The following is a 27,919-nucleotide window of genomic DNA, read 5'->3' on the forward strand; positions in this document are numbered from 1 at the left end:
GTCTCTCTGATTTCACATTCATAGATGATTAATTACTCCTAGTGGCGAAGTGACGAAATAGTAATATCAGTAATATTAGTAATATTAGTAATATTAGTAATGCAATAAAATAAGTGTGACGTAATAAAAAAGTCCTTTTTATTTTAATAAAATAATGTGTTTTTAACACACATTCGGTTTTCTTTTCAAGCAATTTCACAATCAAGAAATGAGCATGACGGTTAAAGGATTAGACGCTAGACTAGAGCCGAGCGAACACGTTCTATTTTCAAACTGGACATGCTCGTATTGCACATACGTCGAAATCAACAACTACATATGTATACATATGTTACAAAAACGTGATTGGTTACGAGGACGATCGAAGGTCTGTACAATGGAATTTACAGTAACGGTGCGAGCGGTGCGCTGAACGCCTATTCGCATACAATCACGCATTTATGTTCGCTCCTTTCAGCTGTATTGTATAACGTGTGTGGCTATTTCTACCAATGCAGATCAATTTTTTAATCTTGCTCTTTTTCTAATTCTCAAAATCAGAGAAAAAGATCGAGAGTAAAACCGAAATTTAAGTTAATCCATATTGGTAGAAATAGATGTAAAGGGGATATAATATAATATAACGCTTTTCGATCAATTTGGAGTTGAGTTTTCGTCAATAAAAATAATATTCAGGTATCAATGAAAAGCGATATTTCTTTTGATGAGTTTAAATCGCCGAGAAGAGAACTATCGATCTCTCAATCAATTGAAAGGTAAATAGCGAATATTTTCTTCAATAAAAGATACATTGTGCTAAAACCTGGCGGTCGACATTTTCTCGCTGAGAGAAATGTCAACTCCAAACTGACGGAGGAATTCTCCGGAAACTCACAGAGTTCACACGCGGTGGTACCACTTCATGGGTACCATTTCGAGAGAGCAGACTTTCCGACGCGGAAGCGCACGGAAGTTAAGATTCCTGAAACTTGGCTCACCTCGCGCGTCGATTGCAGTGCTGAGTGCGACACAGTGCGACACAGCCAGCGGCAGACAGGTACGACTCAGTACGACCGTGTACATCCACCGTTCGCAGAGCAGCAATGTGTATCCCGTTTGTCCGGTGCGTCAACACACCTGTGTTCGCGCGACAACGTGACACAAAACGCGACGTCTACCCGCGGGAAGTAACGAGGGGAAAGACCGATCGACCGATGAGCGCGCGACGATAACGCGGGATAACGGTGCGCGATGTGCGATCGGCGGCTAACTGAAAGCATAGACGCGGAGACCGGAGTCGCGACTCGCGAGTCACGACGCGAAAGCTACGGAGACGTGGAGTTCGAGGAAGTGGAACGTACGATTGTGGAGCCATCAGCCACACCGACTCAACCGACTGATCGACGACGAGGGGCGCATGCGCACTCTGCGCGAAATTACCGTGCAGGGTACATTACTCACTAGCAGTGCACGGCGATCGGTAGTGGTACGATATACATGAAACGTCGCAAGGACGCTGATGAACGCGCACTGACTGCCTGCGACAGGCGCACAGTGGTACACACAGGTGTGCGTCACTCACTCACTGCTGTATCCTGTATCCGTCAGGGCCAGATACGAAAGAGAAAGAGAGAGAGAGAGCAGTGTCGCTCAACCGTGTCGCGGGTCGCCGCGTCGCGGTAACGAACGTCGGATGCGCGCTTAGCACCCGGGGCAATCCGGTTGATGACCTACCTGGAGTTAGTTGTGTATAACCTTATACATCCAATTGTATACGGGGTGTCTAGTAATTAAATTGCCAACTTTTGCGAATAGGTGGAGCGAATTGAACTAAATAGAAAAGTTGTGCGGATTAATCACGTGGATGCATCCTTGTCCGCAAATCTTTATATTAGTTCATTTCTTATTAGTTACCGACTTATAAGAAACTCGCAAAACAATAAAAGATTTTTCTATAGTTAAACCCGCTCTACCTGCCAACGAAAGATGACGCGGTAATTTCTGAACATCCTTATATATAACACGCATGCACGCACTCGTTAAAAAAAAAACGAACCACTAAATTTTAGCACAATCTTTTAATATTTTTTAATAGCGTTAACTCAGCGAAGAATCTTCGTATTGAGATGAACCGAAGCTCAAATTAAAACTTGATGATCATGGAGATTAAATTTAAGTTACACAAAATATATTACAAAATAGCGAACGTTAAAGACGAATGTTCAAGTTTTAATTTGATTTGGTTCATCTCAATATCGATTTCTCGCCGAGTTACCGCTATTGAAAAATATTAATTTGTGCTAAAATTTAATGGTCCGTTTTTTTATACGATGAGTTGTTTATCGGTCTTTTTTTTCATACGGATATTTTTAACGGTTTCAGTAGCTCGTGTTGATCGATGTTGCGTGGGAAAAAAAATTGTAAATAAAATATTTCGGCTTTTAAAGATTTTGTGGCCGCTCTTTGAGGAATAAAGATTTTTTATTTTTACTGGATGTTACAAAAACACGTGGCCAAATTTTAAGAGCGTATTCTATTCAGTAAGGATGAAAACAAGTCATATGAACATAAATTTGGAAATACTTCCTTTCGAAAATGTTTTTTGTTTGCAGCATAATTTTTTAATAATAATGTTGTTTAACAAAAAATGTTTTTGTTTATGATACTCCTATCGCTACTGTGAACTTCCCGAAATCCTATTATCGCTTCACGTGAAAATTTGAAATATTTTTAAAATTTCTTAACATCTTCGATAATCCATGAGATATTGATGCAAAGCATGCATTGCTGCAGAAGTTTCTAACAATTTCTTTAGCAAAATGTTTTTGCCTATTTCTATCATAAATAAAAAATATTTAACTCGAAAAGAAAGTATTTCCGCGCACGGAGAGACAAAATTTTAGCAATTATAAATTAACAACTCTAAAATTTAAGTACTTGCAATTAGTTTTATCGAAAATTTACAAAGTAATAAGAACTAAAGTAGTACTGAATACTACGAAAATATAGTTCTTATTACTTTGTAAAATTAGTTGCAAGTACTTAAATTTAGAGTTGTTAATTTATAATGTTACCAAAACTATTTTTTTTTCTCAATGCGGACTCATGTTCGTATTACTTTTTGTTTCACCATCCGTATTGTGACTATACGCTCTAAAATTTGGCCAGGTGTTTCTAAAACATCCTGTATATTTACATGAAATGAGTACTCTTTATTCCTTAAAAAATAGTTACGAAAAACTTTGAAGCTCCCGCTTCTTCTCTGTACAGTCACACAGGATGTGTTCAGGAATTTAGGGTATATCATTTTATCCTTGTTGTTCATCAAATGTTAAAGAAGAATAAAATGATATCTAAATATATTCGGGCGAAGTTTTGAACGCAATCCTAAATTATGGCACTAAACGACGGCGTGTAAAAAAAAGCCAATTTAACTTTGGTATCGGCATATACATGAGCATTAAGACAAATCCACATGACTCGTTTTTAACATCGCGACGTGATATCATTGCAACGAAAAAAAGGAGTCTCAAGAGTTAACTTAGCGCGCAGCGACGTCAGTTAAGTCTTCGCCGTTGACTCGTCATCGGTGGCCTTATTATAGACCTCCTTGTAAACGAGCTCTTGCATCTGCATCCTGAGCAGCATCCTGCGGTCAGCCGGTAAGGTACGGATATGCGGTAATAGGCTCATCAGAAAGTAGTAATTGTCATCGAAACGACAACTGCCCTCGAGCGGATCAACGCCGGCGAGACCGGTGTCACTGTCGCTCATCAGGACCTGCTCAGGCGAAATATTCTGCAGCATCATCTCGTTTTCCGCCAGGTTGTCAGTGACGTTTTGGAACTCCAAGTTGTCGAAGCTCTCTTCGGGTTCGCGCTTCACATCCACTGTGCCACGTCGACCGTCACCACCGTCCAGCTTATGCTGATGATGGTGACGGTGGTGGTGATGATGATGGCCAATATTACCGTCGCCGGCCATCGACAACAGATGATCGGCGATTGTGTCTCGATCGTCGAGACCGCCGTCGATGCTTGAAGTCAGCATGCCGTTCTCGCCTTCGCCCTCGCTCGGCTGCAGCTCATCTTCCGTTTTCGGGATGCTGCGCTCCCAGATCGGCGGCCGCGGCAGCATTTGCTCCTTGAGGAATTGCAAGCTTTTGAAGTGTATCCATACCGGCCGGTTCCGGTGGAACTTGCTCTTGCGGTACACCTGATCCTTCTTTAACTCAGCACGAAATGTGTCACGCAGGCCCTTCCACTTCGCCTTCAGCATCGGTTCTGCAAATAGACAAACGAAGGCTTATTCAGTGATGTTGCTGACGCAACAACGTGTTAACAGCATATGCAGCCGGCTCGCTTTGCAACTTGAGATTCAATAATTCGTCAGCACTTTAAAAGAATGCTGGAGCGACGATCAAACTTGACTAATGACAGTAATACAGATTTTTTTAACTCCAAACTCATCCAGAGTACAATATATGCAAAATGCAGACATAAAACATCCTGATCGAAGATATCATCGAGATATTTTTCAGACATTATGTCATAGAGATGTCCTCAAGACGTCTGTAAGATATCTGTAAGATCACTTTTAGACACTGATGAAGACACATCATGTTTAACGAACGATAATTCTTACAATTACATAATTTGCATTGAAGATGATACTCGTAATAAAATGGAGGTGCACCTTCCTTAATAAAAATCTGTTTTATCGACATCAAGTTCTTTCCAGCATCCTCTTAAATACGTACAGTATTAAGATGCCATAAACCAATCAGAAGGCTGTATTAGCATCTTAAGACGGTCTTAAAATAAGAACGGACTATAAATATCGCCCTGTGAATGCTACTGACACTACGCTTGCTAATTAACATTATCGCGTTATTGGTTCTATGAACAGCGTTGGTAGCATTTGCATTCATAGCGCTGATATAGCGTCCCCCGAACGCACCCCTAGTGTTAATTGAGATCAAAAAGCGTTAACGATGCGCCAGTGCTGTTCATGGAGCTGGTATAAGTCGCTAACGCTATCTTAGCTCCCCAAACAGATGATCGAGTTCGCAGCATTTATGTTTACCGCGTGACAGTGAGCTTCCCGAACGCACCTTTGAAATGCTCCCAGTAATTCTCTACGTCATCTACGTCATCAATACATCATCGTTTCCATTCCCACTTCCATTCCAACTGCCTCACCTCGGTGAATTGGCTGGAGGGTTCACGTAGCGATTGTAGCATCGGAACAATAATGGACCAATCCAAGCATATCGTTTAGAGCGTAGCGTTCAGAGCATTAGCTGAAGAAGCAAGTGGACCGCAACCTTGATAACACAACGATATGTATATTCATGGTTGCATTGGTTGCAACAATAAAAGGTTGCGACACTTTCTTTTCGATTAGTTTCGGAATGCAGCCTACTCACCGAGTGATTAGCTCTTATTTATGGATCCATAATGATAAGATCTATGGTATACAAAGAGAGCGCGTATTGATTGCGTTCGTGCGCGCGCAATGCGCATCGATGCATCCTTGCGTTATGCTGCGCATGCGTTCTCGACCGAACGATTTGTGCATGTGCGTGCATATTCACGTTGGTTCACCGTTTACGGTTCAATTAATATTATCGAAGCACGATAAGAAATCTCGTTTCGGTCGTGCACTGGGATACCTCAGGTAAGATGTCCCCACGGTATATCACGCGACATTGACGTAATCATTCGTGGCGTACTTCGCGCCGGTTCGCGTGTGGAATGAGGTTAGGACGATGCACGTTATGTCAACATGTCAAATAAACATATATGAAACTTGCGAATCTCGAGAATTATACTTTAGAATAGCAGAAATTGTATTTTAGAATAATATAAAATAGCGTGAACCTCTAGAATAAAAGTAATTCATCAAGTCAAATATGAAATTTTAAATCCGCCCTACGACCAACTCTTCGCAAGGTGCAGAATTTCGTTTTGAAACTCGCGTTTCCCGGCAACGAAATCCTCCGCTCCGTGTCTTTGAATTTGATGATGGCAAGATAGATCGACCAGCCGGAGAGAATAATATTTCATCTTGAGATGTACGGCGATAGAATGTTATAATTTAGAATATTAGCCTATAACATAACGCTTTGATGTCGAAAGAGAGATGCGTTGTGATAGTCTTCTGTATTTGCTTTTTCAACGGAGTGGGGCGCGAAATGTCAAAATTGCGTCGAGAGACTTCTTAAGTATTAAAGCAACTATATAATGAAAAATTGTAATATCGAGATACTTTTTAAAAAAACTCGGCCAAAAACGCCAAAGATTGATCCAGACATCACTAAACGGATCCTTACTTTCTCTCTCTCTTTTTGTAGATTTTCTCGTGACATAGGAAAGGCATTATTTTAGTCGTTTATTTAAAGCGCGTTAATATTTACGTAAAATGAAAATAAGTATTTGACAAACGGCGCGTTTGTCCAAGACGACTCTCCGAGTCGGATAGGTAATTTTAAGGATTCATAAGTCATTCATGAGACGAGCGGTTGCCGTAGCAAGACTCGTATCGCGGTCGCGTACTCGTAAGGACGTAAAGGACGTACTCATCCTCGCCGAAGGAGAGGAACCAAGAGGAACGGCCGCGCTCTGACACGAGTGAGCGACGCATGGGCGAAAGACGACTCTTTGCGTCGCTGCGGCGAGCGATTACTTATCGCGGCTCGGGTCCTGCGGTACCAATGCGGGGATGGGGTGTTTACATGACACGTACTGGGCAGATTGAATATCGCTGCGATCTCCATCCAGACGCGGTTGGTCACCTCGCGATTATGGTAGGAGATGTGCCTTTGATTCCAGAGCGCCGGCCGTTTGTAGACCTCGGCGATCAGCCGATTCGCGTCCATCTTCACCTCGTCCCTCATACTTTCTTCGCCTCCTCGTCGTCGTCGTCGTCGTCGTCGTCGTCTTCTTCTTTTCGCCAACTCGCACTACCCCCGCGGATGGGGAAGCTCGTAAGCGATGGCGAGTCAGGCGAGTGGCGGACCGATGGGAACAAAGTACGGGCGAATACTAGCGCTGGGATAGCGATTAGCGCGCAGGTCGCTGGCGGATAACGATCGATTTGCGTTTCGCCCTCGTCTCGCCTCGCTAGCGCTAGCGGCCGCGCTCTTCCCAAGTACCTTACCTCCTCGCCGCCCTCGCCCTCACCCTCGCCCTCGCCCTCGCCCTCGCTCGCGGCCTCGCCCTTAACATTTTGCCTCGCCTCGCCTCGTCTCGCGCAAGCGAATAGAATGACCGAAGGTAACTGACTGATGTCTCTTATTCGCCTCGTCCTTCTATACGTTTGATACGTTTATGTGCGACCAGCGAATAAAGCCCCCAATTAGCCGAAATCAGCGATCGAATGTCTTGGATATATTTTATTTCTTCGATATATGTATTCTAAAACTTTGTTTTAAGTGAATTGTCACTCTAAAAAAATGAAATGTTACTCTTATACCCGTTTTTACCAAATATATTATTGTAATGTGAATTAACTTCAAGGCTCCTGAATTGTCGTCACGGCCATACTGAATCGTGACGTTAGAAGCGAGAATGACACATTAATTTCTGTTACCATTTGTAAATAAAGACAATTTGGATTAAAACGAAATAATGAGATCGCGTTAAAACACTTGTAAAACTGGGGCAAAACTATTTTATACCCCCTGATAGTCAGTAAATAGTCGTAAAAAATAAAAGATATTTGAAGTTCGTTTATTCAACGCGCATGCGTATTCTATTTTCACTTTCACGTGCCTTTTATCACCTTTTACGACTATTTATTGACTGTCAAGGGGGATAAGGATAGCTTTGTCTTATTTTTACAAGTGTTTTAAAGCCATCTCATCATTTCGTTTTATCAAAATTTCTCTTTATTTACAAATGGCACGTAACAAAAATTAACGTGTCATTTTTCGTTTCTGACGTCATGATTCAGTATGGCCGTGATTACTTGCGACCATTCAGAAGCCTTAATCTCGGTTTAACTTACTTTTTAAAACTAGAAAAAGATGAAATGGGCATTAAAGATTGAAAATTGAGCTACTCAGTTCTTCAAGTTCTTCACTGGCTCAATTTTCACTCTTTAGAGTGAGATTCTAAAAACATTTAGAGAGTGTGCATGCATGCAGCTTCGTTGATGACTTCGATAAATATTTTATTCGCCGATCGCTTGATCATGAAGACTCATTACGTAGATTGCAATAAGTAAATCGATCTGTTCGCGAATACAATGCGCGAATGTAATATATGCTCACCTAATGGACATGTGCGTGCACATTGCCTACAACCTTCGTGATAATGAAGAATTTCACTTCTAGCGTGCTCTAAAAGCTGTCTTCCTTCTCTCAACCTCAGTTGTTTCATTTTCTAGAGCTCGTTACAACAACGCAAATAGAAGTGAAATATTTGCGGACGCAATATTCGCAAGTTTCGACTGATATGGTGCATCTCCAGTGATAATCATAATGAAAGACTCGGAGTTGATAGTACAAGGGGCAGAGGCACGTCTCTATAAGGGAATCTATTTAGGAAGGACGTGCATGATGAAGGAGAGATTCGTAAAGAATTACCGACACCCAGAGCTAGACGCTCGTCTCACCAAGGATCGCATCAGAGCAGAGGCTCGCGCCATTGTCCGGGCAAAGTCCGCAGGTAAAAACGCACGACGCATCCAAGTACGTGACCGGTGGAAGAGTATGGACTCGCATTCGTTACTTTCATTTATTCTCGTTTAATATATTATCTGCTCCGTTCTATTCTTAAGGAATAGCAACGCCCGCTTTATACTTAGTAGACTTGGAGCGACGCAGAATTTACATGGAATACATAGAAAACGCCACAGTGCTGAAAAACTTCATAGATGAGAATATTTCGGGAAAAATAGACGTGGTTCATTTGCTAGATTTCATAGGACGCGGACTGGGCACAGTGATAGCTAAGCTGCACTCGAAGCATATTATCCATGGCGATTTGACCACATCAAATATACTGCTCAAGAACAACTCAATCGAGTCACTTTACAACGATCAATCAGGAGGTAAACTTTTCGCGATGACATTTCTCTTCAAATCATGAATTTACTTTAAATCACGAATGCGGTAAACGATAAATAAACTTTATCATAATTATCATATTTAATTGTAAATCGAATTATTGCTGTCAAAGTTGCTTTGCACTGAAAAGGAGTTTCAACATTTATTGTATTTGAAAAAATTTAGTATCTTCTGTACATGTCTATTATAAAAGATTCCATTATTTCTTTATAAATAGCGATATCTATCTATCTGTGTGTGTGCGTTGCACGCCACACATATATATATATATTTATAAAATGATATTCCTTTGCAGCCGAGGCACAGTTTGTAATGATTGACTTCGGATTGGCCCGAGTGGATTCCACACTGGAAGATAAAGCCGTCGATCTATATGTTCTCGAGCGATCGCTACTTAACGCGCATTGCGAAGTGCCGGAGTTGTTTTCCCGTGTTTTTCATTACTATCAACAGCATTATCAAAATAAAAAGCAGTATGAGCAAATACTCGCTAAATACAAGCAGGTACAAGCGCGAGGACGCAAGCGCTTGATGGTTGGCTAAAGCAATGGAAACGTCGCTGAAATTTATATCATAAAGTTCTGAGGAAAATATGAAGCGTACAAATGTATTTTTATAGCATTACGAAACGTCTTTTAGTAGAGATTAACTCAAGCGAGAACGAAACAAACGAGTTTTGCGAAAATTCGATTGCGATTAGAGTGGTTAAAATTATACAAGATACATAGTTTGAGAAGGTAAGAAGGTCTTTCTTTTCTTTATACACAGATAAATCATATTTGTATGTAATATGTAACAGTATACGAAAAAAGTCAATATATAACAGTATCTATTGTGAAGGAAACTATTGCGTTATGTATAATGAATTTGGCAGCAGCGATGATCCATATGAAAAAGCTATTGCTCTTTATCTGTGATCTTTATTGAGTATATCAGTCAAAATGCAATCCTGAATATATAATAATCCAAGTCACCTATTAACAAACAATAGTAATAAAGTACAGGATGAAAGAGTAAGAGAGAAAAGGAAAAAGATGATCCATTAAGAGAAACTGATCCTGCTCCACTTACCAGAAACCCAGCGAATGAGGTCATGAATCCTTCTTTCGTCAATTCCCATATACCACCGTACTCTTCCTCGTCAATTTGTTGAAAATTGCTAAAGTATAAATACGTAATTCCTGCATTGACTACAACAAATCTGAAATATAAGCACGTGGCAATGTGTTTGGTAAGATCACATTGTGATTTGAGACATATATATTAAAAAGAGTCTAGTTGTCTCTATACTTACAACAATAAAGCTATAAAACCTTTTAGTGGTATAAGGCCCCATCCTATGCCAACGATAATACCAATCGCCTGTCTCGCCCAGTATATTACATCGAGAAATTCCTCCTGCAACAAAAAGGTATGAAAAGATATAGAAATGCAACAAGTCAGAAATAATTTCCGCTTCGTGGAAATAATTTTCTTTCCCCTTTGGATAGAACAGAATACTAGTAATACCATGACACGACTCAAGGGTTATGTTTACCTTGTCCGGCCACTCGGAGTTCGCGGTGATCGCACGTGTCCATACGGTAACCTCGTACTTGGCTCCGTTTCCATTCTTCTCCGTCCTCGTACGCGACATCTCGGAAAGCTCGCGATTACACGTCGATCGTCGAAACGATTACGCGAGCATCAGCGCGCGAGGAGCCGAGCTGGCTACAATCTACAATACACATACAATATATCAAACATATGTATCATAATGTAAAACAGATATGTCCAACTTCAGTTCCGAAATCGAAATGCAAGATCATCAACGTAAAGAAAATCAACGTGGTTAAGATTTTGGGGACTGAATAATGCGTATCAACACTTCGCGGTCCTCGAAATCTTAAATGTATTCAATTTTTTTTTGCATCGACGGCCCTACATAGAGATCCTCTAGAGGTAGAGATCAGACAAAAAGTTTGTTCATGTCGCATGCTCGTAACATGCTCCAACGTGCTCCAACACAGCGGAGTCTCCACTTTTACTAAATGGCAGAACCAATCACAAAGTAGCCCGCATTGTTTGATCTCTACCTAAGAGGATCTATACTTCAGTATGGTTGAAACCATGGTGATGGTTGAAATTGAGACCTGAGCCCTGAGCAGACCTGAGGCGTGAAATGGCGTGATACAGGATGCATAAGACAGATACAATCAGCGCGTTGCGCGAAACCACGGAGCCTGGCGTGATAACGCGAAGCATGCTTGTTTCTCTAGCGATAGATCAGGGACCAAAGAAAGAAGGCGGCAGACTGTTTCTTCAAGACGGAATCGAACTGGACAAATTGGAAGAAATTCGAATCGAGTTTCTGAGTAAGTAGAAGCCATGCATATTCAATTGTTATGGGTGCCTTTCATTTAGTGATACGAGTATCGTTTTGTCTTTTACAACATTTACACGGCTCGATGTCATATCATCTTCATTTTTAACATTAGCAAACAACAAGGATGTAATGATTCACTGTGTCATTTGTGTCTCTTGCTGGAAAGCACCCAATGGCAATAGTGGGTGAGGCTGTAATGCATCGTCTACAATATATGGAGAGTAATGGGCCTTCTACAATAACCCATTAGTCATAAATCAGAAGTCAGAAGTTAAAAATTTTTCCCATCACATACTATGTTTACACGGCACACTTTACGCCGAAGTTATAACATTGATGTTATGAAACTAGCCAATCATAGCTGTTCCTCTGAAGAATGGAATGACTGTGATTGGTCAGTTTCATGACATCAATGTTATAACTTCGGCGTAAGGCATCGTCTACAATACACGGAGTAAGAAGTAAGAGTAAGAAATTGACCAATCACAGTTGAATGTGAAGGCCCGTCTACAATACACGGAGTAAGAAGTAAGAGTAAGAAATTGACCAATCACGGTCGATTATTCTTCTCACATTCGACTGTGATTGGTCAATTTCGTACTCTTACTTCTTACTCTGTGTATTGTAGACGATGCCTTACGCCGAAGTTATAACATTGATGTTATGGAACTAGCCAATCATAGCTGTTCCTCTGAAGAATGGAATGACTGTGATTGGTCAATTTCGTACTCTTACTTCTTACTCTGTGTATTGTAGACGATGCCTTACGCCGAAGTTATAACATTGATGTTATGGAACTAGCCAATCATAGCTGTTCCTCTGAAGAATGGAATGACTGTGATTGGTCAATTTCGTACTCTTACTTCTTACTCTGTGTATTGTAGACGATGCCTTACGCCGAAGTTATAACATTGATGTTATGGAACTAGCCAATCATAGCTGTTCCTCTGAAGAATGGAATGACTGTGATTGGTCAATTTCGTACTCTTACTTCTTACTCTGTGTATTGTAGACGATGCCTTACGCCGAAGTTATAACATTGATGTTATGGAACTAGCCAATCATAGCTGTTCCTCTGAAGAATGGAATGACTGTGATTGGTCAATTTCGTACTCTTACTTCTTACTCTGTGTATTGTAGACGATGCCTTACGCCGAAGTTATAACATTGATGTTATGGAACTAGCCAATCATAGCTGTTCCTCTGAAGAATGGAATGACTGTGATTGGTCAATTTCGTACTCTTACTTCTTACTCTGTGTATTGTAGACGATGCCTTACGCCGAAGTTATAACATTGATGTTATGGAACTAGCCAATCATAGCTGTTCCTCTGAAGAATGGAATGACTGTGATTGGTCAATTTCGTACTCTTACTTCTTACTCTGTGTATTGTAGACGATGCCTTACGCCGAAGTTATAACATTGATGTTATGGAACTAGCCAATCATAGCTGTTCCTCTGAAGAATGGAATGACTGTGATTGGTCAATTTCGTACTCTTACTTCTTACTCTGTGTATTGTAGACGATGCCTTACGCCGAAGTTATAACATTGATGTTATGGAACTAGCCAATCATAGCTGTTCCTCTGAAGAATGGAATGACTGTGATTGGTCAATTTCGTACTCTTACTTCTTACTCTGTGTATTGTAGACGATGCCTTACGCCGAAGTTATAACATTGATGTTATGGAACTAGCCAATCATAGCTGTTCCTCTGAAGAATGGAATGACTGTGATTGGTCAATTTCGTACTCTTACTTCTTACTCTGTGTATTGTAGACGATGCCTTACGCCGAAGTTATAACATTGATGTTATGGAACTAGCCAATCATAGCTGTTCCTCTGAAGAATGGAATGACTGTGATTGGTCAATTTCGTACTCTTACTTCTTACTCTGTGTATTGTAGACGATGCCTTACGCCGAAGTTATAACATTGATGTTATGGAACTAGCCAATCATAGCTGTTCCTCTGAAGAATGGAATGACTGTGATTGGTCAATTTCGTACTCTTACTTCTTACTCTGTGTATTGTAGACGATGCCTTACGCCGAAGTTATAACATTGATGTTATGGAACTAGCCAATCATAGCTGTTCCTCTGAAGAATGGAATGACTGTGATTGGTCAATTTCGTACTCTTACTTCTTACTCTGTGTATTGTAGACGATGCCTTACGCCGAAGTTATAACATTGATGTTATGGAACTAGCCAATCATAGCTGTTCCTCTGAAGAATGGAATGACTGTGATTGGTCAATTTCGTACTCTTACTTCTTACTCTGTGTATTGTAGACGATGCCTTACGCCGAAGTTATAACATTGATGTTATGGAACTAGCCAATCATAGCTGTTCCTCTGAAGAATGGAATGACTGTGATTGGTCAATTTCGTACTCTTACTTCTTACTCTGTGTATTGTAGACGATGCCTTACGCCGAAGTTATAACATTGATGTTATGGAACTAGCCAATCATAGCTGTTCCTCTGAAGAATGGAATGACTGTGATTGGTCAATTTCGTACTCTTACTTCTTACTCTGTGTATTGTAGACGATGCCTTACGCCGAAGTTATAACATTGATGTTATGGAACTAGCCAATCATAGCTGTTCCTCTGAAGAATGGAATGACTGTGATTGGTCAATTTCGTACTCTTACTTCTTACTCTGTGTATTGTAGACGATGCCTTACGCCGAAGTTATAACATTGATGTTATGGAACTAGCCAATCATAGCTGTTCCTCTGAAGAATGGAATGACTGTGATTGGTCAATTTCGTACTCTTACTTCTTACTCTGTGTATTGTAGACGATGCCTTACGCCGAAGTTATAACATTGATGTTATGGAACTAGCCAATCATAGCTGTTCCTCTGAAGAATGGAATGACTGTGATTGGTCAATTTCGTACTCTTACTTCTTACTCTGTGTATTGTAGACGATGCCTTACGCCGAAGTTATAACATTGATGTTATGGAACTAGCCAATCATAGCTGTTCCTCTGAAGAATGGAATGACTGTGATTGGTCAATTTCGTACTCTTACTTCTTACTCTGTGTATTGTAGACGATGCCTTACGCCGAAGTTATAACATTGATGTTATGGAACTAGCCAATCATAGCTGTTCCTCTGAAGAATGGAATGACTGTGATTGGTCAATTTCGTACTCTTACTTCTTACTCTGTGTATTGTAGACGATGCCTTACGCCGAAGTTATAACATTGATGTTATGGAACTAGCCAATCATAGCTGTTCCTCTGAAGAATGGAATGACTGTGATTGGTCAATTTCGTACTCTTACTTCTTACTCTGTGTATTGTAGACGATGCCTTACGCCGAAGTTATAACATTGATGTTATGGAACTAGCCAATCATAGCTGTTCCTCTGAAGAATGGAATGACTGTGATTGGTCAATTTCGTACTCTTACTTCTTACTCTGTGTATTGTAGACGATGCCTTACGCCGAAGTTATAACATTGATGTTATGGAACTAGCCAATCATAGCTGTTCCTCTGAAGAATGGAATGACTGTGATTGGTCAATTTCGTACTCTTACTTCTTACTCTGTGTATTGTAGACGATGCCTTACGCCGAAGTTATAACATTGATGTTATGGAACTAGCCAATCATAGCTGTTCCTCTGAAGAATGGAATGACTGTGATTGGTCAATTTCGTACTCTTACTTCTTACTCTGTGTATTGTAGACGATGCCTTACGCCGAAGTTATAACATTGATGTTATGGAACTAGCCAATCATAGCTGTTCCTCTGAAGAATGGAATGACTGTGATTGGTCAATTTCGTACTCTTACTTCTTACTCTGTGTATTGTAGACGATGCCTTACGCCGAAGTTATAACATTGATGTTATGGAACTAGCCAATCATAGCTGTTCCTCTGAAGAATGGAATGACTGTGATTGGTCAATTTCGTACTCTTACTTCTTACTCTGTGTATTGTAGACGATGCCTTACGCCGAAGTTATAACATTGATGTTATGGAACTAGCCAATCATAGCTGTTCCTCTGAAGAATGGAATGACTGTGATTGGTCAATTTCGTACTCTTACTTCTTACTCTGTGTATTGTAGACGATGCCTTACGCCGAAGTTATAACATTGATGTTATGGAACTAGCCAATCATAGCTGTTCCTCTGAAGAATGGAATGACTGTGATTGGTCAATTTCTTACTCTTACTTCTTACTCCGTGTATTGTAGACGACGCATTTACAGATTTATCCACTACTGCTATTGTCATTGTAGACTATGCATAAAGGGCCGCGCATACACTTTCTATAACAATAATCGTATTAGCAATAATCATAGTCAAGAATTTTCAAAAAATTCAGCTTTGATTGATTAACTCTTAGGGTACATCTACGCAAACTTATTTAGCCGCATAAACGAATGCATAAAGAAAGTTACCTAATCATATTTTATGTGCGACTTTATAAGAGAAATGTGATTGGATAATTTTCTTAATGCTCGTTTATGCGGCTGTGCAAGTTTGTGTGAATATACCCTGGTATATGATACGTTATAGAAAGTGTATGCACGGCTCCTAAACGCTATTTCACGACTAAGACTAATACTTTATATGCATCGTTTTGCAGAGATTTTAAATATCGATCACCTCTGGTTGTTGAAAAGTCTAGTTAAACTGTCATTGTCTCATAATGTTATCCAGAGAATCGAAAATCTGGACGAGCTTTGCCACTTGAAGGAACTAAATCTTTCGTTTAATCGCATCAAAATTATGGAAAACTTGAATAATCTACATCAGCTAGAAATTTTGCTTTTATATAGTAACGAGATCTCGATCATACAAAATATAAACGATTTAAAGAAGTTGACCATTTTGAACATTGGTAAAAACAAGATCGATGACTGGGAGCATGTACATATGATTATATAAGTATCTTGTATTTTCTCGCGCTTCTTTGATCGTTTAATTTTATATTTAAAATTGTTTTATACATATAAATCTAATCTTAGATAGTTTTTCTAAAATCCTATTTTACATATATCAATGAAATAACTGTGTGACATCTCGAGATTGTACTTAAGATTTAAATGTAAGATTGATTTATAAATACCAAAAAAAACTCTCTCTCTCTCTCTCTCTCTCTCTCTCTCTCTCTCTGTCATTCATGAAGTTCCATTAACGTTCCAAGGTTGTATATCTACGTGACTTCAAATCACTCAAAAGTTTAAATACATGCGATAATCCTTGCACGAAGATAGATGGATACCTGGACTATTTGTTCGCATTTATGCCTCAGTTGACTTATTGTCAATATAAAATGATATCCGAAAATGAGCGTCAATCTGCCATCGATAAGCATTAGTAATTATTAATTTTACTATATAAAAGAGAACTTTTCAAATACTTTTTGTAAATTAATAATTACATTATTTTATTGCTATAGTCGTATAATTAGTAATCTCAAAGAAAACGAGGCAAAAATACAAACAGAATTGAAGTTGCAACAAGAATTTGAAAATAAAACTTTATTACTATTTGCATCATACGTGGAACATCTTGATGAAGATTATTTGTTCCAACAAATGTTTTCTTCTGATAAAGGTAGATTTATATTTCATTTCTTACTGTTGTTTATAAAATATAATTTATTTAAACGTGCTAGTAGCAGGTAAAACGTTATCTACGATAAATGCAAATACACAAAATGCATTCGAAGAGTACAAAAAGTCTTTCGTTGCAATATGCCACGAATTATATGAACTAGGTTTACGAGAGAATGATAGAAGAACGGAGGAAATAAGATTATTTGAAATTACTGTTAACGAAGGCAAGACAAATATGCAAAATGAAGCAAGAAGGTAAAGACGAAACAATTATAAGAATTAAATGAGAGTCCACTTATAAAACTGTGTGATTATTTTAATTATGATCTATTTTAATTATTAATGTGGTAATGACACACACACGCGCGCACACACACACACACACACACTATATTACTTATGCAACATCTTTCTTTATTTTAAGGATTGTGAATAAAGTACTTGAAAAAAGGACAATGATATTTGCAAATATAAAAGACGAGATAGAAACTTTGGTAGAAAAACAAGAGCAGGAAGTTGAAAGTACTGTCGCAAAAGCAAGAGAACTGTTTAATGAATTCAATGACTTATTGTCTAAGACACAAAATCAGTTAATATCTAAAGAAATTATATTGCATGATCAAATGGAGGTACGTGCGTATATTAATTTATAAAAAAAAGTATAAAAATAATCGTATTCAGAAGGGCGATTTGTTTTTTGTAAAAAAAAAGGATATAAACGAGGTATTCAGGATGAATATAACAGCTATGGTCAACTCGTTCCTAGAAACTGCACGAGGACACTTTTCGCTATTACGAAACGCAGAGAAAGAATATAATAACATAATTGAATTAGTTTTACAGTCTCTAAGTTTAGAGGACGAGACATTTCATCTTAAGAATCTATGCTGCGATAACGATACTTTGGCTACTATTCTTACTGCCTCGCATAAAACACACTTACAAGTAAATATTTATTATTATTACTATTAGTTTTTTAAATCCTAAATGGAGTATAAGATTTTTCAAGATAAGGGAATTAACAGCGTAAATCGATTTTTTATCTGTCAGTTCCTTGCGAGAATATCATATTTCAATTAATTTTTTACGGGAATTGAATTTAGCCCACTGTCCAACTCTTTTTAAAGGGTAATAAATAAATATTGGAAGTTTGAACATAATTAAAATAATTAGCAACTATTATAATTGACATAATCTATAGGTGATAGATGATCGAGAGAAGCATATGATAAATCGACTCAATAATTGGCTCAAAGAGTATATCAATCGGTTATTTGTGTAAGTATAAACTATTATTTCGATAAAATTTATAATTCGTTTGCATTTTATATAGAACAATTTTAATAAACAGGAATGAGAATAAAAGGAATCGTCAGCAAATATTGGAAATTTCGCATTTTTTTGAATTTCAACATCAACAGCTTAATTTGTTAAGCTTACCACAACAGTTAGACTTGGCAGGCATTGATCTAGGTGATGACGATATATTGGAAAATTAATGATTAATATAATGAAACGTTTTACCTCTTCTGTTAGTATGGAAATAAAGTTCAAGAAATAGATTCAAGTATGACATTTGTTAATGCATAGTATGAAAATATATATTGATATAAAATATACCTCTATAAAATATATATTAGAATGGCACCCAATTGGACATGTTACGATCGGACACCGCTCGATTAGACGTGTACAATTGGGTATAGCATGACTGGACACACTGCATAATGTATAAGAGATAAGTGACAATACGAGAAAAGTATCAGGGCACTTCAGGATTCGAATCGAGGCTTGGTTTCCTCCATATTGGTAGACTTCTGTCCTACCATCGAACCATACAGTCCTGATGCTGATACCTCTCTATTGTGTCTATTTCTTCTAAATTTCTTATAAAAATTTGATACGGCACAATTTGACATCACCACGATTGGACTCCGCACGATTGGATACCGCACAATTTGGCATCACACAATTCGATGCCAAATAATTCGACACTGCAATTTAAGGCGTCGTCTACAATACACGGAGTAAGAAGTAAGAGTAAGAAATTGACCAATCACAGTCGAATGTGAGAAGAATAATCGACTGTGATTGGTCAATTTCTTACTCTTACTTCTTACTCCGTGTATTGTAGACGGGCCTTAAAACGCTATAAGTACGTTTATACAAATACATGAGTTTGAAAATAACCGCGTCTTACATCAAGATGGAGACAAGTTTGCGCCGTTTGTGGTGAAGAAACCCTATTTGTAAGGTCTCTAGTTTGCTGTACTTTATAAATATAGTGACTTTAGGAATGGCTGATCACCCTATTTATAGGTACTCTAATTGCAAGTGGGCGCGAGTTTGTATCACTGAATCACCGCTCGTGTCTTCCTCGAGGCTCGAGGAATAGAGATAGAGACGAGCAACCAAGGAGTTCCAATGTTGTGTCGCGTGCTCTATCTACGCCTGGTTAGCGAAGAACCGAACAGATTCATTTTGCACTTGTCCAGCCATCTAGTCGCACATCGAGATTAACCGCAACGGTTCCGCTAGCGGTGCAAACGCGCCGATGTGACGATTTAATGGCGAAATCTGTTACGTTCCGGGCGCCACGGCCGAGGAGATACATGTAATATTGCACGCAAGCATTTCTTTGGTACTTTCCAGTAAGCATAGCAAGCGACACAGTAATCATGTCATCTTCGTTTAATATTAGCAAACAACATTGATTTAATGTGTTGCACTGTGTCTCTTGCCGGAAAGCACTCCTTTACTTGTCCTATTTGTGTCACTTGTCCCCAGAATCTTTTAAATAAGCGAAGTGTAGTGTTCTAATAGAAACTGATATATAAACACATTAATCTCGTCTATGATTGACAAAGTCCAGGTGGATGAGTTTTACTAGATTGTGTGTTTATTATAGAGAGATCTGTTCTTTTTAACTAAACTTTTTGCTCAGGTAATTTTTTCTTTTCCTCCAACATGAAAAGGTAAAGAAAGATAAACTATGTAATATAAAAAATTCAGTTAAAAAGAACTGGCCTTGTGTCTCCTATACCAACATCCTTCTATCCTTTATGTCAGTCACACACAGTCAAGTAAATGTATCAAATATGGCATGCCCAAATCACACACACACACATATATAAAAGTTTATTGCAATAACTACTTTTGTCACACACTCCAATAAATTTGTACATATGTGATTTGATAAGCTTGCTTGAATGTATGTGGCTGGGCTTACAGATGAAGCTGCTCGACTGGAGACTAGTAGAGAGGTTCATTAATGAAACGGCATGCTTGTAAGAGTCTGGCTGCACATCGCCACGTGGGATGAATGAAGAAGAATTGTTGAAACGGTCTGCTGCAGAGCGTGATAGGATTTTCAGTTGCTATGATCGCGGTAGAGAGGGTGCTGAGATTGATCCTTGGGAGGATCCTGCTTATGAAGTTTATCACACTACAGATAGATATGGATTTATACAGTATGTACAAATGTATTTAGAATTTGATCGTATACAAAGTATAACATCTTTAATCACCTGAGATAACTATTTCTCTTGTCACAGCGATAAGAGGTTACCACAGAAACGGGATGCATTTGAGGTCAAGTTGCACCACGTGGAGATGGAGAGACTGAAGAAATGGGAGAAAATGACAAAACAATGGGACAGTGCCTCGACAAAGGAAAAACTGCGCCGCAGAATATACAAAGGAATTCCTAACAGATTTCGTGGTCAAGTATGGACTCTACTTCTAGGAATAAAGAATCTAAAGAAGGAGCAGGCGGGCAAGTATGAAGAGATGCTACAGCTGGCTCGCCAATGGTCCACGGAGATACGACAGATTGATGCCGACGTTGCCAGACAATACAGAGATCATATTAATTATAGGTGTGATACTGTAGAAATTGCACGTTCGTGCTTTATTATACGAGCTATGTATTTGAAAAAAATTGAAAAACAATAATTTTTTAGAGAGAGGTATAGCATAAAACAAAAGTCTATGTTTTACGTACTGGCTGCCTACAGTATGTACAACATGGAGGTAGGATATTGCCAAGGAATGTCCGTGCTAGCTGGTCTGCTGCTGCTTTACATGGATGAGGAAGACGCTTTCTGGGGCCTTTCTGTGTTGCTTGCCGATCAAAAATACAGCATGCACGGTTGGATTTTTTTTTCATTTTAAAATAAAATTATTTAGTGACACATTTTTTAATTTTAATGGCATATCATGCTCTCTTAAAAAAAATATATATATACATATATATCAAAGAAATGTCTATAAGTTTTTGAATATGAATTAATATATTAGAATAGAGAAAATTATCAATGTAAGCTTTAAATTTTAAAGGCTAATCATATTTATGAACCTCTGGACAAGATTGGCATTTATTGATATATTTAAGTCTTTATGTACAATACATTTTACAGGCTTTTACGTCGATGGATTTCCTAAATTAAACCGCTTCATAGAGCACCATGACAAGATAATGAACAAATTTTTGCCGAAACTAAAACGGAAAATGGATAAGTGCGGCTGCGATTCTATACTCTATGCGTTGAAGTGGTTCTTCGTTGTTTTTCAAGAGAGAGTAGGCTTTCTTCTTTATTTCTTTCTAGATTTGTATCTTTTAAAACGCATATCAATACTATTATTTTTTTAATCTCTCGTTTTACCTATAGAGTTTCATGACTCTTTTCTGACATTTTATTTTCTATTATGTGTGATTTGTACCGACTATTTTAACGATTATTTCTAACATTAAACAATCACGACAATCCAGTTAAAGTATTCTTATTGATATGTACTGAATATAGTTTGTAGGAAGTCTATAGTTTATATAAGAAATCTCTGCTACATGTGATCAAAGATATGTGATTCATATAAATTATATAATTTTATATATAATATTAGAGCAGTTTTATAATATTAAATATTAATGTTAATCTGTATTTTGTAGACTCCCGTTAGTCTCGGTCTCCGTATCTGGGACATATTTCTGTTGGATGGTGATCGCATGTTATCAGCAACGGCGTATACCGTTATGAAGCTGCATAAGCGCTATTTGCTGCCAATGGAAAGTCTTGATGAATTTTGCAACTATCTACAGATTAAACTGGAGAAGGATTTTTGCTTTGATGACGACACCGTGATAAGTACGATGGAGCGCAGCATAGAAGAATTAAAGCGTGCCAAATTAGACTATCCAGGTGCTCCGTTGCCACACGAACTACCCCGTTATCCGTTTGGCACTTTCCAGGAGCCTACTTTTACCAGCAAGGTATTGCTAGAACGCCATCCTTTGGCTCTTTATCTATTATATCTATTGTGCCTATTGGTACTAGGTGCAATATTTATGCCATATCCTTTGAATATTGATAAAAATTCGTACACATGTTTTGTTCATACCAATTGATCCATCTCATTATGCTGTCTATAAAAGTATTACGATACGATTATCAAAAAATTAATGGTTTAGGCAATATATAATAATATATTTTGCTTATATATAAATAGACATTTATAGGCAAACATTATTTCAATTCAAAGCTATTTCATTCATCTAAAAATTAAGTTTTTTTTTTTTAAATAGAACATTACATAATGAAAAATTTTATTTCAATCTGCTCAATAATTGCCAATTCCGTTATTTTTGTTAAAAAAGATATGACGAGAGATATTATATTATGTATTATATTACACACACATTGGAATTATTATTTTACATGGTAAATGTTACGACAGCTGTGGAATCGCGAAGTAATCTTATAATAACAAAAAAATATCCATTAAATTGCCGATATTCTCTCTTTATATAATTTTATTATATTGTGTATGTTTGTTACATTCGTCAGGTTGGAAGGCGAAGCGAAGAGTTTAGCGAAGCTCAGCATGTGATGCGAGAGTCAGTGGCGCAGCGCAGGGATATGACATTGATCGATGACGGTAGGGAGAGCATTACGCCTGTCGAGCCGACTAGTGGCCTTGGCGGTGAGTTTAGAGATAGCCACGATACATTACACAATAGCACAGACAGTACCACGTGCGTCGAACGCATCGAGTCTGAAGACGAAGATGACGTCAACTCAAATGTCCGGATGACAGTTATCTACAACACTAAACTGTGAACGGAAAGTGCTTTATCGTGATAAATATCGCGACGCGAACAATTTTGCTCAATAAAATTTTGCTAGAGATTGAATATAGTTTGTAGAGAGCGCCCAGAGAAAGCTTTCATCATAATATTAAAGCGTAAGAAGTATGCTACTTATAAGACATGTCATACAAAATGATTTATTTACAGTAGTTCTATGCAGGAATGGTATTAATAGAATATTTTTTTATAATATTAAATGTCAGGCGATATGTGTTAATCTGCACCGTTGCTTCAGAATTCAGATCATGCGATTAGGGAAGTAGTCGGGAAGAGATTTAAAAAAAGTATATATATATATATAAGAACATTCTATCTTTTCATATATGTGTTTATACTTAATAAACGTCTCAAAATTAACAAAGCCAAATCTTACATAATGTAACACAACACACTATCCATGCATATAAATATCCTGAATGTTTAGGAACACTTAACACAATTAATATTATTCATGCTGTTCAATTTCTCATTATTAATTTTTATTTATTTTATGTTATTATAAAATTCCGTATATGTTATATGAAATAAAAGACATATTGCCCACAACTATTAAGTTATTATGAACCCTTGCAAAATACAATCGTTAATTTTCATCTTTCATTAATACTTTGCATCATCCTGAATAATTATATTCGCTATGCTTTAAAAATACTTGTGTTAATTTTTACCATATAGATTAATTTTAACTTCGATTTTATGTATTTTTATGTTTTTTTAGTTCTAAGAATCAGAAAAAAATAAAAAGCAAATTAAACTGAGATTAAAGTTAATCTGTACTGGTAAAAAATGAAATAGTCATTCAAAAATATTGATATCTATTTGTATATTAACTATAATGCGCAATATACAAAATAATACTTAACAAAATCAATTTACTCGTGTGCTGCTTACATGTTTCGGTTCATTTTTAAGCCTGCATCAAAGCGTAGACAAAGAAGGTTGAGAACTCGTTGATAAACGTTGAAGCTTAGCATGCATCGTGTTGCATACATCGACACAATAAAAAATTAGTCATGGGAAGTCAGTCTCCAAAATGCCATGCGAATATCATTTCCAGATGATTGAAAGATCGAGTGAAATAGAACTCCAGATATGCTATTATTAATAACATAACTGAACAGGGGAGAGAAGGAGGGGGGCAAATTATAATTCCAAACGCGATGAAAGTAACTCACGCTTTGTTGTAAGCGTAGAATAAATATAAACGTGTAGAAACGTTAAGTAACGCAAAGTGTCGTGATAAAAATTAAAAATGCAGTCATTGAAAACAGCTTCCAAAACTGTTTTGTAACTTATGTAAAGAAATTCACTTGCACTCATTTGGATAGTTCTCACATTTTTATTTTGATGTAGTAGCATTTTTTACAAACAACATTCTTATCGAGATTTAGCTATATAAGTTGTGTCAATGAGCAATAGCCCTTTATATCAAGAAACTGTTATTTATCTAAAGATGATTTTATTTTTGCGGTTCAATTTATTGTTGAACTGTACCCGAAAGTTACAGTACCGCCTACGTCAACAGTACCTAGATAATTTTTATCAAGATCAAAGTTATTAGAGATTGTTCCTCTTATTTTCATTTTTATGTAAAAATAAATTCTTAGTGCATCTTGGGTGCGGTACTGTAATTTTCAAGTTCGATAACTCAATAAGTACTGATTAAAAAAACTATTAAAATGTTTTGGAAAACTCATGAGGTCAGCTATTAGATATTCTGGAATAAAAAATAGGTGTTTCGTTAAAAAAAATTGATGTGTCCTTGATCTGACGCCACTCAAGGTCAAATAGATATGATCAGTAAATAGATCTTTTTAAACTTTGCAACTTTTGTTTGAATCATTTTTCTAAAAAATGTTTTGTTTTCGAGATATTTCACCGGTCCGGGACTTTTTACTTACTCTGTGTGTATGTGTGTTATATATTTGTATATATATAATATAATTTTTATATCATCATAATCATTGATGCACGTATATACGTATCCCACAACTAACCGTACCACTCACCTTATCTCTCTAATGAAATCTCTGTTTGTAGGAAGTAAATTCTCCTTTGATCCAAGTCTCGACGAGGGAGCATCTCCCAACGGCTCTCGTCGGTCGTTAGCCGAGACTTCGGTGACGTCGACGGCCGATTTATCAGTATTTAGCTCGGCGACACGTTCCCAGGTCCTGGACAACAGTCTGGACACCCAGAGCAATATCTCGAATGCGAGCTCGGGCAGTGGCGGCCTGCCCACACCGCGGGCGACGCCGCATCAGCCCAGCCCAGACGTAGTGCGAATTTACGTGCCGTACACGTCGCCTACGTATACATCGTCGGCGGTGGCTTCTTACAAGGATGATCTACCGCGCACACTGCCCCGTTCCCTGGACACCAACAAGATTCGCATCCGCATCGATCCGGACCAGACGCCTATCGTTGAAAATCTAAAGCCGTTCACACTCGAGAGTCCAGAAGTCGAGCTAGATTTGAAGTGAGTCGATTGAGCTACACGCGAACGTGAAATCACAAATGGCCATGATGTGCATATGATAGTTTGGTCCTGAAAGTCGCGCATTTTTTATCACGAGCGAGGGCAATATCGTAAAGTAAAAAATATTTGATATCTTTTTTCTTTAAGTAATCGATCGGATATTGGATATTAATGTCGCCAAATATGATTAATATAATTCTAATAACTAATTCTTAACATGTATTAGATGTATTTTCTTTTGCCTCTCTTAGGAAATTAAATAGCTAACTCAAGTTTCGCATGTCAAATATATGTCGAAGATTTAATATTGAACAAAAAACTGCTAAATCTCGAAATATGATTCTAAACATGCTCAAAAATAATGCGCGACTTCTGGCATACCCTGTATATGTATGTTCTGCGATAAATCGCGCGTACATAACAGAAGAAACAATGACAAATACGAAAACTATTGCGTTAAATCTTAAGGAATCTCTTTATAGAAAACGTCAATTGATGAATTAAGATTTAGAAGTGAGAGAAAAATAACACAGTGTACCGTTTCTAGAATGTAATCTTAAATACTTATTAACTACGATATAATCTTTGATATCCGTTGTTCTTATAAATTAAATTTCAATTAAAAAAAAAATTGTAAAGTTGTAAGAATTATTAGGTATACAAAAAAGTTCTGAGCTTTTTTTTGTAAAATTCAATCTTTATTCAAAAAGAAACGAAAAACTATTAATCAGCGAAATATTCTCCGTTTGCATCAACGACCTTTTGCCATATTTCGGGTAGCTTGCGAATTCCTTGACGATAGAAACTCACCGGTTTCGAAGCGATAAAGTCATCAATGCATTTTCGTATCTCTTCTAATCTCACGAAATGTGTATCAGCCAAATGATGCTGCAGCGACCGGAATAGGTAGTAATCGGAAGGCGCCATGTCTGGGCTATACGCCGCGTGCGGAAGAAGTTCCCAGCCTAACGCAAAGATATGGTCCTGAGTCGCTTTCGCAACATGTGGTCGAGCATGAAGCAAGATCACTTTACGACGTCCTTGGCCAGTAAATGGCCTCTTTTCTTCTAATGCATCGCTCAAATTGATCAATTGTTGTTGGTAGCGATCTGCCGTGATTGTTTCACCCGGTTGTAACAACTCGTAGTACAACACACCTTTCCAATCCCACCAGATACAGAGCAAAACCTTCTTCGCGTGGATATTGGGCTTTGGCGTCGATGTCGAAGGTTGACCAGGATCAACCCATAATTTTCTACGTTTAGGGTTATCATAAAGAATCCACTTTTCATCGCCTGTAATGATTTTGTGCAGAAAATCTTTTTTCCGGAACTTTGAAAGCAAAGTGAGTGCAGTGTCACGCCGTCGATTTTTGTTTTCTTCGGACAATTCATGCGGAACCCATCTGCCTTCCTTCTGAACCTTTCCCATCGTATGTAATCGTACGGAAATGGCTTGCTGCGTAACGCCAAGCTGTTCTGCAAGCTCCTTTTCAGTTTGCGCAGAGTTTATATCCAGCAGTGCTTGCAATTCGTCCGTTTCAATCTTTTCAGGGCGTCCAGCACGCGATTCATCTTTAAGACTGAAATCTCCTTGGCGAAACTTTTGATACCATCTTTTACATGTAGCATGACTTACAGCGTTCTCTCCATATGCAGCACAAATCATTGCAGTGGCTTCAGCAGCATTTTTCTTCAGATGAAACGCGAAGTGGATGGAAAATCGAATATGCTCTTTTGTTATTGCCATCGTGAATACTACTGATTTTTGAGGTTATGCATCAAACGCCAAACCGCATGGCATTTTAAAAGGCCAAATGTTAACGCTTTAAAACCGCAAAAGGGCGGGAAGATATATAAAATTTACATTGTTATTTCGGTTGTATGAAATCTAAAGCTCAGAACTTTTTTGTACACCTAATAATTGTATCTCAATTTTAGAGATCTATAAAAATCGACAATTACAACTTACGAAGGTTCAAAGAAATTAAAAATCTTAAATGTTTCAATTTAAAAGATGTTAAAAGCGAAATAGACTTTATAATATTTCAATTTATGAAAATCGAAATGAACGAAGTATTGTCGCTGCATTTTGGCCTAATTTAGTTTCATGACATACGCATTGTACGTCACATAGTATTTTTCCAGACACAGCAGGAATAAACGAAGCAATTCATTCCTGATATTGATGCTTATGATAGGATTACGTTAAAACAGAAAAAAGGATGCAATTCTGTTTCTTTCCACATTACAATTTTAAGTGAAATAATAAGGCGAATGATAAAATATTTATGTA

General features: G+C 37.9%; 5 protein-coding genes across 11 annotated transcripts; 3 read left to right on the forward strand and 2 right to left on the reverse strand.

Annotated features, from left to right (window-relative positions):
- The first annotated feature begins 137 nt into the window (after nt 1-137).
- Nucleotides 138-9,765, forward strand: Prpk (TP53 regulating kinase). Of its 4 annotated transcripts, none has more exons than XM_018522592.1 (4): nt 138-1,036; nt 8,371-8,651; nt 8,764-9,036; nt 9,348-9,765. In XM_018522592.1, exons 2-4 carry the CDS (start codon nt 8,465-8,467, stop codon nt 9,593-9,595), a joined length of 708 nt encoding a protein of 235 aa, XP_018378094.1. In that variant the 5' UTR covers nt 138-1,036; nt 8,371-8,464; the 3' UTR covers nt 9,596-9,765. The 4 variants fall into 4 exon arrangements, with proteins under 4 accessions (XP_018378094.1, XP_018378086.1, XP_018378090.1 ...); XM_018522584.1 differs by lacking the exon at nt 138-1,036 and adding an exon at nt 1,646-1,718; XM_018522588.1 differs by lacking the exon at nt 138-1,036 and adding an exon at nt 5,555-5,658.
- On the reverse strand, nt 3,082-7,155 carry LOC108770802 (histone-lysine N-methyltransferase set1). Of its 3 annotated transcripts, none has more exons than XM_018522540.1 (3): nt 5,408-5,562; nt 5,093-5,193; nt 3,082-4,262 (listed from the first exon to the last, which is right to left on the reverse strand). In XM_018522540.1, exon 3 carries the CDS (start codon nt 4,255-4,257, stop codon nt 3,541-3,543), a length of 717 nt encoding a protein of 238 aa, XP_018378042.1. In that variant the 5' UTR covers nt 4,258-4,262; nt 5,093-5,193; nt 5,408-5,562; the 3' UTR covers nt 3,082-3,540. The 3 variants fall into 3 exon arrangements, with proteins under 3 accessions (XP_018378042.1, XP_018378034.1, XP_018378025.1); XM_018522532.1 differs by having other exon boundaries at nt 5,093-5,305; XM_018522523.1 differs by lacking the exons at nt 5,093-5,193; nt 5,408-5,562 and adding an exon at nt 6,727-7,155.
- Nucleotides 9,766-9,899: 134 nt separating the features above from the next.
- On the reverse strand, nt 9,900-10,960 carry LOC108770882 (uncharacterized protein C20orf24 homolog). Its single transcript, XM_018522632.1, has 4 exons — nt 10,590-10,960; nt 10,347-10,450; nt 10,124-10,253; nt 9,900-10,026 (listed from the first exon to the last, which is right to left on the reverse strand). Exons 1-4 carry the CDS (start codon nt 10,686-10,688, stop codon nt 9,985-9,987), a joined length of 375 nt encoding a protein of 124 aa, XP_018378134.1. The 5' UTR covers nt 10,689-10,960; the 3' UTR covers nt 9,900-9,984.
- A 243-nt stretch (nt 10,961-11,203) lies between these two features.
- LOC108770780 (dynein regulatory complex subunit 3) lies at nt 11,204-18,499 on the forward strand. Its single transcript, XM_018522498.1, has 9 exons — nt 11,204-11,406; nt 16,025-16,308; nt 16,586-16,758; nt 16,841-16,998; nt 17,063-17,255; nt 17,425-17,629; nt 17,712-17,945; nt 18,202-18,278; nt 18,352-18,499. The coding sequence occupies exons 1-9, from the start codon at nt 11,229-11,231 to the stop codon at nt 18,497-18,499; spliced, it is 1,650 nt and encodes a 549-aa protein (XP_018378000.1). The 5' UTR covers nt 11,204-11,228.
- An 845-nt stretch (nt 18,500-19,344) lies between these two features.
- On the forward strand, nt 19,345-26,157 carry RN-tre (USP6 N-terminal like RN-tre). 2 transcript variants are annotated; one of them, XM_018522482.1, is made up of 8 exons: nt 19,345-19,614; nt 20,232-20,470; nt 20,555-20,878; nt 20,963-21,150; nt 21,419-21,579; nt 21,949-22,269; nt 22,844-22,979; nt 25,186-26,157. In XM_018522482.1, exons 2-8 carry the CDS (start codon nt 20,319-20,321, stop codon nt 25,626-25,628), a joined length of 1,725 nt encoding a protein of 574 aa, XP_018377984.1. In that variant the 5' UTR covers nt 19,345-19,614; nt 20,232-20,318; the 3' UTR covers nt 25,629-26,157. The 2 variants fall into 2 exon arrangements, with proteins under 2 accessions (XP_018377984.1, XP_018377992.1); XM_018522490.1 differs by lacking the exon at nt 19,345-19,614 and adding an exon at nt 19,619-19,641.
- The last annotated feature ends 1,762 nt before the right edge of the window (nt 26,158-27,919 follow it).

The sequence above is a fragment of the Trachymyrmex cornetzi genome, unplaced genomic scaffold (genome assembly GCF_001594075.2).
Source record: "Trachymyrmex cornetzi isolate Tcor2-1 unplaced genomic scaffold, Tcor1.1 scaffold1002, whole genome shotgun sequence".
Taxonomy (NCBI): Eukaryota; Metazoa; Arthropoda; class Insecta; order Hymenoptera; family Formicidae; genus Trachymyrmex; species Trachymyrmex cornetzi.

Excerpts from the sequence above, each read along its gene's own strand:
- LOC108770802 (XM_018522523.1), bottom strand. The coding sequence starts at position 6,877 with ATGAGGGACGAGGTGAAGATGGACGCGAATCGGCTGATCGCCGAGGTC. Across the intron at positions 4,263-6,726 it reads AGCGATATTCAATCTGCCCA|AACCGATGCTGAAGGCGAAG; the intron begins GTACGTGTCATG and ends GTCTATTTGCAG.
- Prpk (XM_018522592.1), top strand. The coding sequence starts at position 8,465 with ATGAAAGACTCGGAGTTGATAGTACAAGGGGCAGAGGCACGTCTCTAT. Across the intron at positions 8,652-8,763 it reads TGTCCGGGCAAAGTCCGCAG|GAATAGCAACGCCCGCTTTA; the intron begins GTAAAAACGCAC and ends TCTATTCTTAAG. Across the intron at positions 9,037-9,347 it reads TTACAACGATCAATCAGGAG|CCGAGGCACAGTTTGTAATG; the intron begins GTAAACTTTTCG and ends ATTCCTTTGCAG.
- LOC108770882 (XM_018522632.1), bottom strand. The coding sequence starts at position 10,688 with ATGTCGCGTACGAGGACGGAGAAGAATGGAAACGGAGCCAAGTACGAG. Across the intron at positions 10,254-10,346 it reads GGTTTTATAGCTTTATTGTT|ATTTGTTGTAGTCAATGCAG; the intron begins GTAAGTATAGAG and ends CTTATATTTCAG. Across the intron at positions 10,027-10,123 it reads CCTCATTCGCTGGGTTTCTG|GTGACTTGGATTATTATATA; the intron begins GTAAGTGGAGCA and ends GTTTGTTAATAG.
- LOC108770780 (XM_018522498.1), top strand. The coding sequence starts at position 11,229 with ATGCATAAGACAGATACAATCAGCGCGTTGCGCGAAACCACGGAGCCT. Across the intron at positions 17,256-17,424 it reads ATGCAAAATGAAGCAAGAAG|GATTGTGAATAAAGTACTTG; the intron begins GTAAAGACGAAA and ends CTTTATTTTAAG. Across the intron at positions 17,630-17,711 it reads TATTGCATGATCAAATGGAG|GATATAAACGAGGTATTCAG; the intron begins GTACGTGCGTAT and ends GTAAAAAAAAAG.
- RN-tre (XM_018522482.1), top strand. The coding sequence starts at position 20,319 with ATGAATGAAGAAGAATTGTTGAAACGGTCTGCTGCAGAGCGTGATAGG. Across the intron at positions 20,471-20,554 it reads GATAGATATGGATTTATACA|CGATAAGAGGTTACCACAGA; the intron begins GTATGTACAAAT and ends CTCTTGTCACAG. Across the intron at positions 21,151-21,418 it reads TCAAAAATACAGCATGCACG|GCTTTTACGTCGATGGATTT; the intron begins GTTGGATTTTTT and ends TACATTTTACAG.